We start from the raw sequence: 16,484 nt of genomic DNA, 5'->3' as shown, positions 1-16,484 counted from the left end.
CAAGCCGGCCTGGCAGACCGGAGTGGGAGGCCGGTGCTATGCAAGCCGGCTGGCATGGCCGTTTCCCATGCCCGGTGTCCAAATCATGTTTGGCAAGCCGGCCCCCATGTGGCAGGCTGGCGTGGCAAGATGGCTCAGGAGGCCGGCGCCTGGGCTGGTCTGCTGTTTTGCTTGGATCGTCGTGCTTGTTCCCGGGATCGTAACTTTGTTTCCGGGGTCGTAACTTGTCTTTCACCGTTTTCGCTCAAGAATCTTCGTTTTAGCTCCATTTTACTTGATTCTTTTTGCATCGCCTTTGTAATTACTTAATCTACAATATTAACCGACAAAGCGATTATTTTGGTGATAAAATTTGGAACTTTATTGATATCAAACATAATCACTAATACACAAGTATTGTAGTGATTATGCCCAAATTTTAAGACTCAAAATAGTCAAATTCGTCATTAAACCCTAGACAACGACATTAGGGTTTTCATACCCAAATCACTCACTAAAAACCCCGAATTTCACAAGAAATAGGGTTCATAACCCATTACCAACCCAAACCCTAACCCTAGATCAAAACGAACACTAAATGTTCGAATTAGGGTTTTACCTTAAGTGCAAAACCAAGCTAGATGGCTGCAACTAAAAATGTGGGTTCCAATTTGGGTTGAACTAGCTTCTTCTTCACTAAATGGATCTTCCGCTCTCTAGAATACTTTCTCACTCTAACTTGGGGTGTTTTCTTGAAGATGGAAATGGAGAAAAGGGAGCCACAGATCTACTTTTAGGGTCTAAACCCATCACACGCAGAATTGCACTCAACACCCCGTATTTACAATATTTACACAACAGTCCCCTAGTATGTCTGCACGATTACGTAGCGCACCATCTTACTGCGTGGCACGTCATCTTAGTGCGCGGCACACAGTAAGGCGTGCATGACAGGCAAGGGCTTACTGAGTTGGACTCAAGTAACTCATATATAACTGAATTATACACCTAATCACAAGTAAAAATTGAATCCGCAATCTTTTGATTAATGGATTATTCTCGTATCACTGGACTCGAATGTTTCTTATTGGAAGTTGATATTTCCAAGTATGTTTTTGATAGATCCATTAAGATTTATTAGTAGACTGATAAACGTTATTTATTATGAACGCACATACCCATTAAATATCTATAGATAAATATATTGGAAAATCAATTGAAAATAACTAATGATGAAAAAAACAATACACTAGCGCTAGAAAACATGACATGCAAATGTATAACATTGAGCAAAATTTAAATATTGCCACTAAAAAAACTTCTTTGAATTGAATTCACGGAAAAATTGTACAAACCAAATGTCACATGGTTGAACCATAAACAATTTGGAATAAATACTTGAATTCAATTGGCTCTTGGTAAGATCCGACGACTATCCTCACGGAATTTATGTTTCTACTTGCTTTTATAACTTTAAAAGAAAGACTCTTGTTGGTAAGTATCAACTACTTGAATTCAATTGGCTCTTGGTGAAATCTAGACACCAAATGGCACATAACCTTTATACATTACTACATTAGAAATATATGGTATAGCACAATCTAACTACAATTACACAATACCTTTTAATTTTGTATATATGAATATATCTAATATCTTTACTTATTACGTTCTACTTGGTAAATTAGGATTTTGTGACCAAGTAGTGTCAATTTGTCTACTTATATATTACTAAATTAAACCTTTTATAATACTTTCAAATTAATGTATGTAGGTGATATTTATTGTTCTAAGCTCATGTTAATGTTGTTGAAATAAGTTAATGATCATTGTTATTATTTAACAAAAACCATGCACCCACAAAAATGGTGTATACATATCAATCCTTTTAAAAATAATAATAGTGTCTTTAGGGAAAAGTAACTATAAGAACTAATTGTGGATACTAATGCAAGTAGTAAACATTACTTTGACAACAATACACAAATGATAACTTTACAAGAAAAGCCTTAATTAGCGTAATAGTCAATAGTGATTGACATTGAAAAAGCCCTATAAAGAGGGTTTGTTATTCTTCTACTAGAATCACTCTAAATTATTGGGCTAATTTTTTTATTATGGATTTCACAAAGGGTTTGTTTTCCCTGTTCCATGGTTTCTTCTTGGCATTCTTGCTTTTTAGCAATGCTGCACAAGCTAGCCAAAATTACAAGGATGCCCTTGCGAAATCCATATTGTTCTTCGAAGGTCAAAGGTCCGGGCGGCTTCCCCAATCCCAGAAAATCACTTGGCGGTCCATTTCTGGCCTATCCGATGGCGCACAAGCTCATGTACGTTTTACATTACACAAACTCGAGTTTAAGAGTATGGCCATAAGGGGAGGGATTTGGGCCCCGCACTGATATCATGTTAAACAATGAAACCACGTAGATATATCATTACCGATCACTATTTAAAAAACTAAAATTACATGTGCAGGTTGATTTAGTAGGAGGGTACTATGATGCAGGGGACAATGTGAAATTCAACTTCCCAATGGCATACACGACTACAATGTTGGCGTGGGGTGCATTGGAGAATTCGAAACCATTAGGCCCGAAACTAGAAGATGTGCGAGTAGCAATCAGGTGGGGTACTGACTACCTTATAAAGTGTGCTACAGCCACCCCTGGTGTACTCTATGTGGGCGTTGGTGACCCAAATGTAGACCACAAGTGTTGGGAAAGGCCAGAAGATATGGACACGGCTAGAACCGTCTACTCTGTCTCCAAAACTAAACCAGGGTCTGATGTCGCTGCTGAAACAGCCGCCGCCTTAGCTGCTGCGTCCCTCGTGTTTCGAAAAGTAGATCCCAAATACTCGAAATTGTTATTGAGAACTGCAAAATCTGTGTTCCAATTTGCTGCACAATACAGAGGTTCATATAGTGACTCACTTGGTTCTGCTGTTTGTCCATTTTATTGTTCTTACTCAGGGTATAAGGTAATTTTCATATAATCCTTATATTATTATCATGACATTACTATTTAATAAATTGCTTATTTTGTACTAAACTATGGCCATTTATTTTAACAGGATGAATTGTTGTGGGGAGCTGCATGGTTACTAAGGGCAACAAAGAATCCGTCTTATCGTAATTTTATTGATCAGTTGGGAGCGAATGATGCAACAGAGATATTCAGCTGGGACAATAAACTTGCTGGTGCGCGTGTCCTTTTATCGAGGGTAACTTACTAACTAACTAACTGACTAGTCATATATTTCAAAATTGTATAACCTTTTTGTTTCGGTTTAGCTGATTTTATTGATGTACTACTTTTAATAGGGGAGTTTGGTTGCAAATGATCACGCATACGATAATTTTAAACAACAAGCACAAGATTTCATGTGCAAAATTCTACCCAGTTCGCCGTATTCAACAACGCAATATACTAAAGGTACATATAAACATAGTTACTACTATAAAAAGTACTAAGTAGTATATTATAACTATTGAATTCATAATTTATGTTGTTATGTTGATGCAGGGGGACTAATGTTCAAACTACCTGATAATAATCTCCAATATGTGACATCCATAACCTTCTTGCTCACTACTTATGCTAAATACATGAAATCAACTAAAAACACATTCAGTTGTGGCCAAATTCAAATCACCCCAAATACCCTCATCAACCTTGCAAGAAAACAGGTATATTTTTTAACTGTTCATCCAACTATTATGAATAACCATAACTATATCCTTAAAGTGCATTCGACGTACAATCATTCCAAAATAGCCTAGTGGTTCAGGTCCTGATATCCTTAATAGAGGTATCAAGTTTAAACCAGAATAATAACGTATCCTGAAGTTGCCAGGGAATTAGTCAGGAAACGTTCACGGGATAACCTGATTCTGTATATATCTGAATAAAGATACTCAAATGTCTTATTCATGTCACGTACATCTGAGTAAAAATACTATGTGAACAGGAAAAAATTATCCGTTTACGTCTGTCCAACTTAAAGTTCGTTGTAGTTTGCTGCAAAATGATTCATTCATTTTTAAAGACTAAAAGTTTACAAACTCTTGTGTGTTTTTTCAGGTGGATTACATATTAGGAGACAACCCCATGAAGATGTCATATATGGTAGGATACGGAACAAACTACCCGAAAAGAATTCATCACAGAGGGTCTTCAATACCTTCAATACGAACTCACCCACAACCATTTGGTTGTGATGGAGGTTTTAATTCATTTTACTATACTTCTAACCCGAACCCGAATATACTAACTGGAGCAATCGTTGGTGGACCAAATCAGAACGATTTCTTCCCTGATGAACGAACAGATTATAGTCATTCAGAACCTGCCACGTATGTTAACGCAGCTATAGTTGGGCCTTTGGCATATTTATCTGGGAGATAATTCCTCAAATTCCTTACATTACACAATTATTAGAACTAATTAAATAGTGGATGTAACATGTGTGTGTATGTTGTATCAAAATTATGTATCTGCCACCTAAAAAAGTTGGTGATGAATACAAGTATTTAAGTTATACTAGTAATTATTATGTTCTATTTTTATATTTGTCACGCCAAATAAATTTAAATCATGTCTGTGTTTCCTTTTAGGAACTCCTATGATGAATGGTGGCCCTAATTGATTCAAGTAGTTAGCCATAACTGAGATTAAACGTTAATCATATATGTCATTATTTCCAAAAATCCTGTTGTGCATTTTCTACTTATCAATTGAGAGGTTTTAGAGAGACCCTTCCAACCATTTTCATGTGGTTTACTTTTACTCAAATGTACATGTTTTAATTTGGGTTATTCTCAGGGGCGGAACATTTATGGGATAGATCGGAGCACGGTGGCAGAAGCAGGATCGATATTTTTCACCAGGGTCGAATTTTTTTTTTAAAACGTATCAAATTTTTTGAGCAAAGTATGTAAGTTTTTGAGAAAAATTTGAAGGTTTTTGAGTAAACTTTGGATGTTTTTGAATAACATTTGAAGGTTTTAGGGCAAATATGTAGGGGGATCCACCGGGGTTAAACTCGAAAAATCCGAAATTTTTACATTAAAAATTGCAAATCCACTGGGGCAGGCGCCGTGCCCCTTGCCCCTACATAAAACCGCCCCTAGGAGCACCCGTCCCTTTTGGATTTAAAAAAAAAAGGAAAAAATACACTAAAGAAATTATAAATTAGTATATTACTAAAATTTAAGGTTTTTATTAGAGTTTACCCTATCAATGAAAAAAAATTTAGGTTTGGACAACCGTCTCATCCGTTGTCGGATTCAAGTTCCGTCACTAGTTATTCTGGGAACGTTCTGACCCTTTACGTGTCCACACTTTAACCCAAGGGCGGATCTTCAGGGGACAGAGAGGGGAATTGGCCCTTCCAAAATTCCGAACAAGTAGCATATATAATACATCTTTTTTGGAAGAAAGAAGAAAAATTTAGAATCAATTTTAATAGAGAATTTCATAAGGGAGGCTCTAAATGTAGATGAGGATTGCGATGAAGAAAGCAAAGTAAGAGAAAGTGAGGTCATATATACTTTTAATGTTCTTTTTTCAAAAGAATTCCTTTAAGTTTACACAGAATTTCATTTTTAACCTTAAAAATTTGATGTAGTGCTTTCCATTATAAGAGTCTCTAACTAAATATATAATACGGAGTAAATAATTAATGATACTATAACTACATTAAAAAAACAAATTTTAACGGTACGATTCCAAGTTCATACTTCATACACTATTGTTATTTTTATTTTGCCTACTTAATAATCAAATTAAGTAATAAATAACTAGATTTAGAATGTATATAATTTAACATTTCTAAGTACCGTAAAATTCTTTTAATAAAATCAAAAATCTTTGTCAAATTAAAATTTACGTTCAAAACTTTTCGGCCCAGCCAATAAGTTTGGTCAAGATCCGCCACTACTTTAATCGGGTTATACCCAGACCATTTTCGGCCCTTTTCATGCCCACCACTTTTATTCAAATGTATGCGCTCTGATTGTACCAAATTTGGATCGTGGATAGGATATGAGTGCAAATCACAATCACGTTAACGGTGATCGGTTTAACTCCTTGAAATCTCTCCTTATTAACAATGACTATCAGATCCAAAGTCAAGCTGCGAATACAGTCAAGGTCAAACTTACTCAAGAGATATAGTTCTTCTGTAGAGAGAGAAAATTCTGCTCTGACAAAGTGATGTCCTCTACCCATCAATGAAATCCAGGTGGCCTATTTATAGGGGAAAAAAGGCCAAAGGTCTTTGACGTGTCATGTTATGATTGGTAGGTCAACCCTTATTCTTCGGAAATTTGACTAGTCAACCCGTATTTTTCGTCATATAAGCTTCATCTTTATTCATTGTTCGCTTCATCTATTTGCAATCCGCTGACGCGTTTATACTTGGTTAATTTATATGCTTTTATTCATGTTTATCGTGTTCGGTTCTTCTTTAAAAATGTGTTTTTCTATACGCTAACCGAATAGCGTATCATTAAGTCCCCCAGTTTGAGAATGATAATTTTTGAAAGTATCATTGTCAAACTTAAAAAATAAATATGTTCTTATCGATGTTCGTTATTGCATTAAATGTTCTGATATTCTGATTTGACTTCCTCAATGCACTTGAGTACCTACAATGTTATCTTTCCACCGCTTATGAGTACTCAAGTGCATTGAGGAAGTCAAATCAGAATGTCAGAACATTTAATGCAATAACGAACATCGATAAGAACATATTTATTTTTTAAGTTTGACAATGATACTTTCAAAAATTATCATTCTCAAACTGGGGGGACTTAATGATACGTTATTCGGTTAGCGTATTGAAAACACATTTTTAAAGAAGAACCGAACACCATAAACATGAATAAAAGCATGAAAATTAACCAAGTATAAACGCGCCGGCGGATTGCGAATAGATGAAGCGGACATCGAATAAAGATGAAGCTTATATGACGAAAAGTACGGTTGACTAGTCAAAATTTCGAAGAATAAGGGTTGACCTACCAATCATAACATGACACGTCAAAGAACCTTTGACATTTTTTGCCTATAAATAGGTCACCTGGATTTCATTGATGGGCAGAGGACATCACTTTGTCATAGCAGAATTTTCTCTCTCTACAAAATAACTTTCTCTCTCTAAGTATTTGACCAAGTTTGACCTTGACTAGATTCGCAGCTTGACTTTGGATCCGGTAGTCATTGTTAATACGGAGAGCTTTCAAGGACTTAAACCGTTCACCGTTAATGTGATTGTGATTTGCACTCGTATGTTATCCGCGATCTGGATTTGGTACGATCACACTCTAATTTGATTATTTCATAAAAGTTTACGACCCTTATCATGTCCAACTCCATGACTCCATCTATGATGCTAGTACGTTTGAACAAATTATTACCAACTTAACGTAGTAATACCAGCATAGTAATTATCAACTTAAGGTTGAAATACCTCTTCTAAAAGACACAGTATTAGAATCCGAACTACTAGAGTAAATAGAAAATTATTTCTGAATCCTGTTACAGTTCAAATATTTGAGAATATGTTTGGGCTGTTAGAGTATTTGGGCCCAAATAATTCTTGATCCAGTACAAACCTTAACTTGGTAATTCTAGCCCACTTGTTAAGTATAAAGACGTTTTTTTTGGCAATTTACACCCGAGTATATTTTGCTCTATGTGATAAGTGATTTTAGGATACAAATTTGTTCGCCAAAGGCAAAATCGATGATTTGATCATTGTTATGACTTATGACAAACTCTTCTAATACGGCTACTAAACTAGGTATTTATTTATTTATTTTTATTTTTTTCACAATTTCAATGGAAAGATATAAATATTCAATTTTAATTACACTTTTTCAAATTTCATAACAATATGCACTTTTTGAAAAGAATTGACAATATATAAAGTGTAGTTTGTTTTTTTATACAAATCTTATTATGTCTTATTATGTTTGCACGTTGTCAGTGTTGTAAAAGTCGGCCGAGCGTCGGCCGATGCATCTTTTTTTGGGTCCGTCCCGTTTTTTCTAAAAACGACTCAAAAGATGGAGAAATCTATAAGTTCAGTCAAAGTATGTCAAAGACGGTCAAAGTTGGTCAAAAACAGTCAAATTTTCGTCAAGATGTGATATGTTTTAAAATGAGGGGTTGTTTTCATTTGTTGAGCCGCACTTTTCTCTGTGTCCTTACTGATTATGTACTCGGTAACATTAATTGAGTTTGAAGTTTGATTGTATTTAAGTTTAAGTTCTTGTTTAAGAAATTTATGGTACAAAATCAACTATTTTATACATATATAAATATATATTTAAGAAATTATTAATAAAGTCAACGACCGATGCGTCCCCGACTCGGCCTACGCGTCCTTTTTAGATCTCGACCAATGCGTCCCCGACTCGCTACTTTTACAACCTTGCACGCTGTAGATGTTTTTAATGCAGATTGTTTGTTTTTTTTGAAGATATAAGATAAAATAACGTCTTATTCTATCTCCAATCTCGCAGACTTAGAAATATGCTTCCAAGTGCATACATGATTAAGTTATTTTGCAGACATAAAAACAAACAGTCTTCGGTATTAAGCATATAGACCTTTAGACCACATATTTTTTACAAACATGGTCCGTAGTACTTCACACAAAAATATTTTTAAAAACAAGCAGCACCTAAACTTCGGTCAAACTCGTTTTGCCGGCTTTTCTTTGATCGTTACCAAGAAAATCAATTTACGTAACCACGAACCACGTTCGAATAGGTTGGAACACGAACATATACGTACTCAAACCCAGGGCCGATCATGAGTTTTTCAGTCCCCGAGCGAGGCGGTAAAAAAAGGCCTCTATGAATACAGATCAATGGAAATTACAGAGGTAACGTATAACATATTGAAAGGCCCTTAGATCTAAAGTTTATTTTACTTCTCAAATCTCCGATTATGTCTGCGTATATAGGAAAATTGGGCCATTGAAAATCATGGACCTTGAACGGTCGATCACTTTGCACCCCCTCCGAGCCTCCAATGCTCAAACCTATTCTAGTTCTGGTGACGGAAGAATAGTTTTTCGACCCCATTCATATCGTTAAACAAGTTCGAACACATAAGCGTCCAAACCTAGACCTCGTCAGGAAGAAAAGAAAAAAAAAACAAATTTTAAGCCTAAAGTTTTGTCTTATTTGGGCTCCCATCTTTCCTGTAGTCGCACCAAAGAAAAACAAGAACGAAATAAACCAATAAAATCCGTACTGATTTGAAAATCAACTCCCCCTTTTGCAACTGTTTCTTGGTTTAACTTCCCATTACCCAAAATCAACTCCATCTTCATATCCTTAGGGTTTCCATTTCCATTTCCATTTCCATTTCTTCCCGCCAAAAAACAAACTCGTTTCAAATTCATCTTCATAACAAAACCGACTGCGCAATCAAACAACGCTACTCCGATGGCCTTCTGGGGTATGTAATCTATAACCTTTTCACTTTAATTATTATCGATTCATTCTTAGTTCTTTTAATTTTTATTATATTATATTATATTATACTCTGTATAATAATAATCAGTTAATCACCGCTATCGCTAATCTTTTATTTACATTATCATTCTTTATGAAATAAAAATTAGGGGTTTATCTAAAGCCCAATGAACCCTACACTCTATACCATGATGTTGTCCCCAAAAGAATTCGCATTACCCAGGTACAAAAATCCCATTTTTAAAGATTTTATTTATTTATTTACAAGATGGGTCAAGATTTTGGATGGGTTTAATTTGTTATGATGATTTTAACAGGCTACACTTGGAGATGCTATACGTTATTCACCGGCTAGAAGTACAGTAAGATGTTCAATTGGAGATAAACCTCCTATAGCTATTTGTTCGTTATCGGTTAAAGAGTTAAGTTGTTGTCAACTTGAGCTTGAGTTTGAAGAATCTCGTGATGTTGTTTTCTCGGTCGTGGGCCCCCGAGGCGTTTATCTTGCTGGTTATTTGATGGCTTCTGCTCAACCTGCTCATCAGCTTCCAATGTGAGTTTCTGAGTAACAGGAATGAAATTTTCTTGTTTAATTTTATTTAGTACTATGGTAATGTTAAGTTATATCTGTAAAGATTCTTTTAGCGAATTATATTGTTGTATAGTTTGATATTGGGGTGTGGTTCGTTTAAATCTTGAAATGTATGAAATTGATATGATTTATTGTATGGATGAAGTATTTAGTTGTGTTAAATTGTTGATGAAACAACTAATATGTATAGATTTGGTTTTAGTGATCATATGGGACAAGAAAAAGATACTGCGGAGATTGTTGGCTCTAGTGATCATGATTCTAGTAAACCAGGTATGTATCTATCTTATGTAAAAACAGTTTTTTTCATAACGAAAGATAGTGAGTTTATATTCTTGTTAGACTGATCGTTTGTGCAGTATTGATCTATCGGTGGTACTTTTTTTTTTTTAATATATATTTGCTGTTTGTGTAGTAACTAGTATACTTAATACTCTGTATTTTATTTGATGAAGCAATATATATAATTCCATTTGTCATGAAGGGGTAGTGTCTAACTCGACGATTTTTTAGTTTATTAAAGTTCGTCAACTAGTAATCAAATACCTGAAACTCTTCTACACAAGTATGTTCTTGTCTGTATTATGTCTTTATTTATATCTTACTTCTTAAGTTTTTATAACTTTCTCAGACCTACTGAATGAATGTATGGATGCTCAAAACAAAGAGATCAAGTATATTGATAAACAAACGAAAGGTGGGAAATGTTTACTAAAATGTAAAAATAGAGAAGGAAAGGTCAATATAACTGTTGACTGTAAAAAAGGGTATGATTTCACATTTCTTCACTATCTACGTTTGTTATGATAATCGGCTATAAATAGCTCTAGCTATGTATTTATAATATTATGATTTGTGTGATCAGGAAGGACGATAATGAAGATACCACTTGTGTTGAGAATCAAATGAATGCTAATGCTGTGAAAAGGTATCACATTTTTGGTTAAGATTATTGGTAACGAATGAGTTTTATAAATGACTAGTTATCGACACGCGCTTACGTGCACTTAAATGTATGATTATATATATATTTGGATGGTACACATTAACTAGGTTCCTTTTCATGAATTAGTGACGCTATTGAAAAGAAGAAGAAAAAGAAGAAAAATAGGAAAAGGAAACGGTGTGCTTCAGAAACTACAGCCACTGAACATGTTAATGAGTTGCAGGATGAAAAGCTTGGTTCAGATTCAAGAATAACTGAAAAAAATGGCCATGGGTGAGTCATTCAACTTGATTTCGATTTTAGACATCTTGTTAGTTCTTGAATCAAATTGTTTGTGCAAATCATGTTTATTATGTATGTAATCAGTTATACTAGTAAATAACTTGAATTTTCTAATAGGAGTTCTGTTGATGCTTCTGAAAGAAACCATGACAAGATGAAGAAAAGGAAGAAAAGTAAAAGATGTAAGGATTTGGGTTAATGCTTAACGTTTGCCCAAGAATCATGATTTGGAATGCAAATAGATTGATTTTTTGTGCAAGTTTCATTTAGCAGAAAAAAACACCATTACTCTACAATTTTGTGATGTGATGTACAAGGGTGATGTTTTTGAAAACTTGAAGTAGTAGGATTTGCCACGTTGTATCGATGACCGATCCATTTTTTTGTCTGCTGGACTATTATGATCATGTTTGTTTTTTTTAGAGAAGACGTTATCTACTTTGACCCGGCCATTTTGCATAGCCGATCCATGTAGTATAACAAGGTTTCTGGATATTTTTACCACCAAAAAGAACTAAGGCCCCGTTTGGCTCACGGAGTCTCATTGGATTCCGTGAGCCAAACCGGACCTAATTTGATTAGATTACTGGAATCAAAGTATAGGGTGACGAAACAAGATATGTGTGTGATCTTAACCTTACACTAAAAGATTCACATAATATTGAGTGTGTTTAAGATCTTTGCTAGCTCCTTCAACGACACAGTCTAATAAACAACGAGAGGCTGCGTAGTTGAAGTTGAGTTTTATTTTTATCAAATAAGTTGAACCAACCTCAGGTTAATTTATGCTTACAGCTTGTACATATTTACTAACACGATTGGCAAGACGAATTAGAAAGTTTACAAGTAGACGGTTGATGATGAACCAGATGCGTAGTATTAGGCTGTTATAAGTGTATCCTTTGTTATCTAATAAACAGTCATCAAAATCTGCTGCAGATTTAAGATAACATATCTTTATATTTTCTTGATATTATGTGATTGTCTCCAGCTGGCTTCTATATTAAAACTTGATTAAACTAATCATCCAACAATATGAAAGTATTTTGAATCAATGATTTTGAACTTTTATTAAGTTGATCATGCACACCTGTATGAAAAAGATGCATAGCCAAACCGAAAGATATTATAAATCTTGATGCCTATTTTGCACTAGTATCTCTTTTTGTAGGTATACCCAACTAAAATTCTTAAAGAATTTAGATGACTTTGATCTAATCATTAAAGTGTTATGTCTTTATCATAGGGACTTCAGATGAAATTACAACAGAGTACATGCCCTGAAACACATATACTACAAAACAACAATTTCCAACCCAATATAAAATTAAGGGCAAGTCTAATGATAATTGATAATACCAAAATGCATCCTATTTTTTTTTTTTTACCGCAGATTTTCGCATCGAATACTCTCATTTGCGACCCACACACGCTAGGTAGGAAACTCCAAGGATTGACCCGGGTTGTTTGGCAACTAATCGCGGGTTCCGGGTTGCTTGGCAACTAATCGCGAAAAAATCCTGGAGAAAACCTCTCCTTATCGGAATTGAAACCGGGCTACTTGGCAACTAATCGCGGGTCCCCCTACTAAGGCTTGGAAACCACTCAGGCAACTAATCGCGGGTCCTCCTACTCAGGCTTGGAACCAAAATGCATCCCAATATAGCCTATGTCTCACAAAGGGTCTCTGTTTCACTCACCAGCAACATATCTAAGAGTTATCAAGAAAGGGGTCGAAAACGATTACCGGATAACCCAGTTAATCCACGTACAAATAGGTAAAACACAAATAACGGATTCAAGGTAAACAATCAACCAAAGTGGAACTTTTAGTTGAAAATCACACAATCTTCCATCATTACACCTACAAACTATATCGTAAAACTGGAGAATATCATACCAGACATACCGAACAAGATTAAGGAACACATTCTATGATGCCTCTGATTCAATAAATATTCGTATAGTAAAGAAAATTTTCAAATCGTACGACGTAACCAAAGCAACTGGACTAATGGATCAATCACAAAACCTTCATCCAGTTGCTTTCAAAGCTCAGTGCAACAAAATAATTTACAATAAATAGACTTATGAGAAATGTACAAAAATGCTTAAACCATTGATTTGTTATGAACAATAATCAGGGCCAAGCCAATACCTTGGAAATGTTTGAATCTCTTGCACCTTCCATTATACTATCACAACGTATTCCATATAACAAATGCACATATCTCCAATTCATTAAACGAAGCACAATATCTCAACGGATACACTCAGTACCACGACACACGACTATCCAAACAATAAATAGTACCAAACAAATAGCCACATCAATTGCAAGAACAATACGAACTTGGTGACACCATTTCGTTCGTACAGTTTGAGTACTCAAACTAGTCATTGAACTCACTTCTTTAGTCAACGAAATACCCATCACATATGCACCTTGATTATCAGGATCCAAACTCGATGAATCCACCTTGGACCCACCTTTATCTGCAGACTTCCTATGTTCCTCACCAATCGAAATCACATGATCTTTATTCTTTCGTTTATCTTTACTAGATTTCCCCAATAAAGGAGCTTTTGTTGAAGCCCCATTATCAATTTGACAAATACTATCATTACTAATAGGCGAAGGAGATGAACCGACATTATCGTTACTAGAAGAAGGTTCCAAAGAAGCGATTAAACGTTTTATAACGGGTAACATTTGTTGTTGTAAAACAAGTGGATTCGGATTCGACTTGCTCCGTTTCGAACCTTTTTTCGTGACTTTCTTGAACTCGTCTCGAACATGTTGTAAGAACTCAAGGTTTTTTGGGTAACCAAGATTTTCATCAACAATAGCAAAATAAAGAAACCCATCATCTTCCATTAAAAACCCAAAAGTTTTATTGAACATGGTTTGAAAATACCATTTGTGATGACAAGGTGCTTTTTCTAAACATAAAGCAGCTAACTTTTCAATCTCATCATCTCCTTCAACATTATTATATGCATATAAAACCTTACCCCCATTGCATACACAACAATAATACACTGTATTCCTAATAGAACCCATCCAATCTTTACATTACACAACAAATTCAAAAAAAAAAATATATATATATAAATCAAAACTTTAGGTCAAAAAAGTGATCATATATTCATAACATATGCCCTAGATCCTTAAATTAACCATAAATATTTAAAGCCCTAGTGAAGTACTAAAGGGAGATATAAGTGGAACTCACATGAATCTAAAAGTTGTGATATTTTGAAGAAATAGAAGTAAAGATAGATAGATAAGAGATACAACCAGATGATGAGAGTAGATCTAGGAGGATGAAGAGAGTGCAGCTGTAATTGTTGATGATGATTGGATATAGAAAGTCAAAGTGTTAATTAGGAAAGAAAAGAACATAAACATAAACTGGAACAGCTGTTGATGTTGGTTTTGTTGCTGTTGTTTCTGCATTTGAGAGTAAGAGAGAAGATATGAGTTTTGACCGGATCGGACTGGACCCCTTCTTCTTCTTTCCAACATATAACCTGTTTGTCGTCCACTATCTCATCTCAACCTTTTCTATTTTAATAACTAGAATTTATTATTATTTATTTATGTTTAATTTTCAATATATTGAATCATTAATTAAATTATTGATGGAAAAAAATAATTTTATTTCTATTTTTTAAAAGCTAGTGGAATTTATTAGTGACTTAATATATAAAATTAGTTAGTATATATGTGAAGTTAATAAGTCATGTTTATTTGAGTAATATTCAAATGAATCCAACTTTTAAGTTGGATTCAAGGATTAATCAGAGTGCGACATGTGTCACGACAATCACATGTGATTGACTTTGACATGTAGTAAATCACATGTGATTTTACATGTCAATTACATGTGATTATGCATGTCAAATTCAATCACATGTGATTGTAAAAAAAAAAAAAATTGGAAAAAAAAATTTTTTTGCAAAAAAAAAAAAAAAAAAAAATTATGTGATTGAGTTTTACAATCACATGTGATTGGATTTGACATGCTAAATTTTAAAAAAAAAAATAAAAAAAAATTCAATCACATTTGATTGTCGCTCTACATGTCGCGCTCTGATTGGTCTGTATTTCAAGCACATTATAAGGGATTACAACTCATATTTATTTTTCATTTAATAATATATTTTTGCATTGCTCTTTATACGGTGAGTGGCTTAGTTTCTCTCTCACTTAAAAATCTCTCATTTAATTACGACCTCGCTACTTCCGAAAATGCAGATTAAATTGAAAATTCACTTTACCTGCCTTACTCGTCGCCGTTCGTAGGCATTTGAAATAAGAAAAATATTTTGAGTTATACTGAAAACTTGAAATCAACTAAGAAAAATATCAAATGCATCAATTTGGCCAAAACAACTCATTGAAAAAAAACATAAAATGAATATCTGGCTCATTCTAACATGACGCAATTCAATAATACATTTCAAATTGTAATGTAAAAGTGTCCCAATGTAATGTATCCGTCAAAACCACTATGATATGGCACAATAACAAGAGGTCTTATAACTTGGTCAACGCCCTTTACATGAGTCGTTTTAACAAAAGTACATTCATTTACATAGTTTCAAAATACAATGTTGAACCGAAATATCAAAAATAGTACATTACATTAAAATGAAAGCACAAAAATGTAAAGAATGTGTAGTCAACAAGATCGACATAAGAATATACCAAGACTTCAAAAATGTAAGCTAAATACCTGAGATAAAACATGTTAAAACGTCAACACACATGTTGGTGCGTTCATATGTTTAAATAATAAACGAATAAGTGGACCAGAAGATTTCAATGTAGTTCAAAAATAGTAAAAAGTTCTATGCAACCTAAGATAATGTATAGGGTCTTGATTGCAATTAATGGAAGTAGGACTGAAATAGAAGATTGCTGATATGTAGAGGGACTGAAGGTGTACAAAAAAGATTTGGGGTTCCAAGTAAAACATAGGAAATTATAAATAGTCTTTTCCTATATCTTTTTATTCATTTATTCATATTCATATTTTTATCTCTCTCTTACTAGTTTTGTACCGGATCAAATTAGAGTTTTATAGTTTGAGAGCATCTTGTAATTCTTTGAGTGATTAGGTGTTCATGTGTATATGAACAACTAATAGAGAGGATCGAGTGTATATGTTTACTGTATTTTA

The 16,484-nt window shown here is 34.2% G+C and overlaps 2 protein-coding genes across 2 annotated transcripts; one reads left to right on the top strand and one right to left on the bottom strand.

The window, feature by feature from the left end:
• The first annotated feature begins 2,096 nt into the window (after window positions 1-2,096).
• LOC139892242 (endoglucanase 9-like) lies at window positions 2,097-4,478 on the top strand. Its single transcript, XM_071875288.1, has 6 exons — window positions 2,097-2,309; window positions 2,458-2,961; window positions 3,055-3,204; window positions 3,305-3,416; window positions 3,507-3,670; window positions 4,065-4,478. The coding sequence occupies exons 1-6, from the start codon at window positions 2,097-2,099 to the stop codon at window positions 4,386-4,388; spliced, it is 1,467 nt and encodes a 488-aa protein (XP_071731389.1). The 3' UTR covers window positions 4,389-4,478.
• Window positions 4,479-13,136: 8,658 nt separating this feature from the next.
• On the bottom strand, window positions 13,137-14,863 carry LOC139892241 (phytolongin Phyl1.1-like). The gene has a single exon (XM_071875287.1). It carries the CDS (start codon window positions 14,357-14,359, stop codon window positions 13,556-13,558), a length of 804 nt encoding a protein of 267 aa, XP_071731388.1. The 5' UTR covers window positions 14,360-14,863; the 3' UTR covers window positions 13,137-13,555.
• Window positions 14,864-16,484: the final 1,621 nt, after the last annotated feature.

Source organism: Rutidosis leptorrhynchoides, chromosome 2 (genome assembly GCF_046630445.1).
Source record: "Rutidosis leptorrhynchoides isolate AG116_Rl617_1_P2 chromosome 2, CSIRO_AGI_Rlap_v1, whole genome shotgun sequence".
Classification (NCBI taxonomy): domain Eukaryota; kingdom Viridiplantae; phylum Streptophyta; class Magnoliopsida; order Asterales; family Asteraceae; genus Rutidosis; species Rutidosis leptorrhynchoides.
This window is presented reverse-complemented; position numbering and strand designations above follow the sequence as displayed.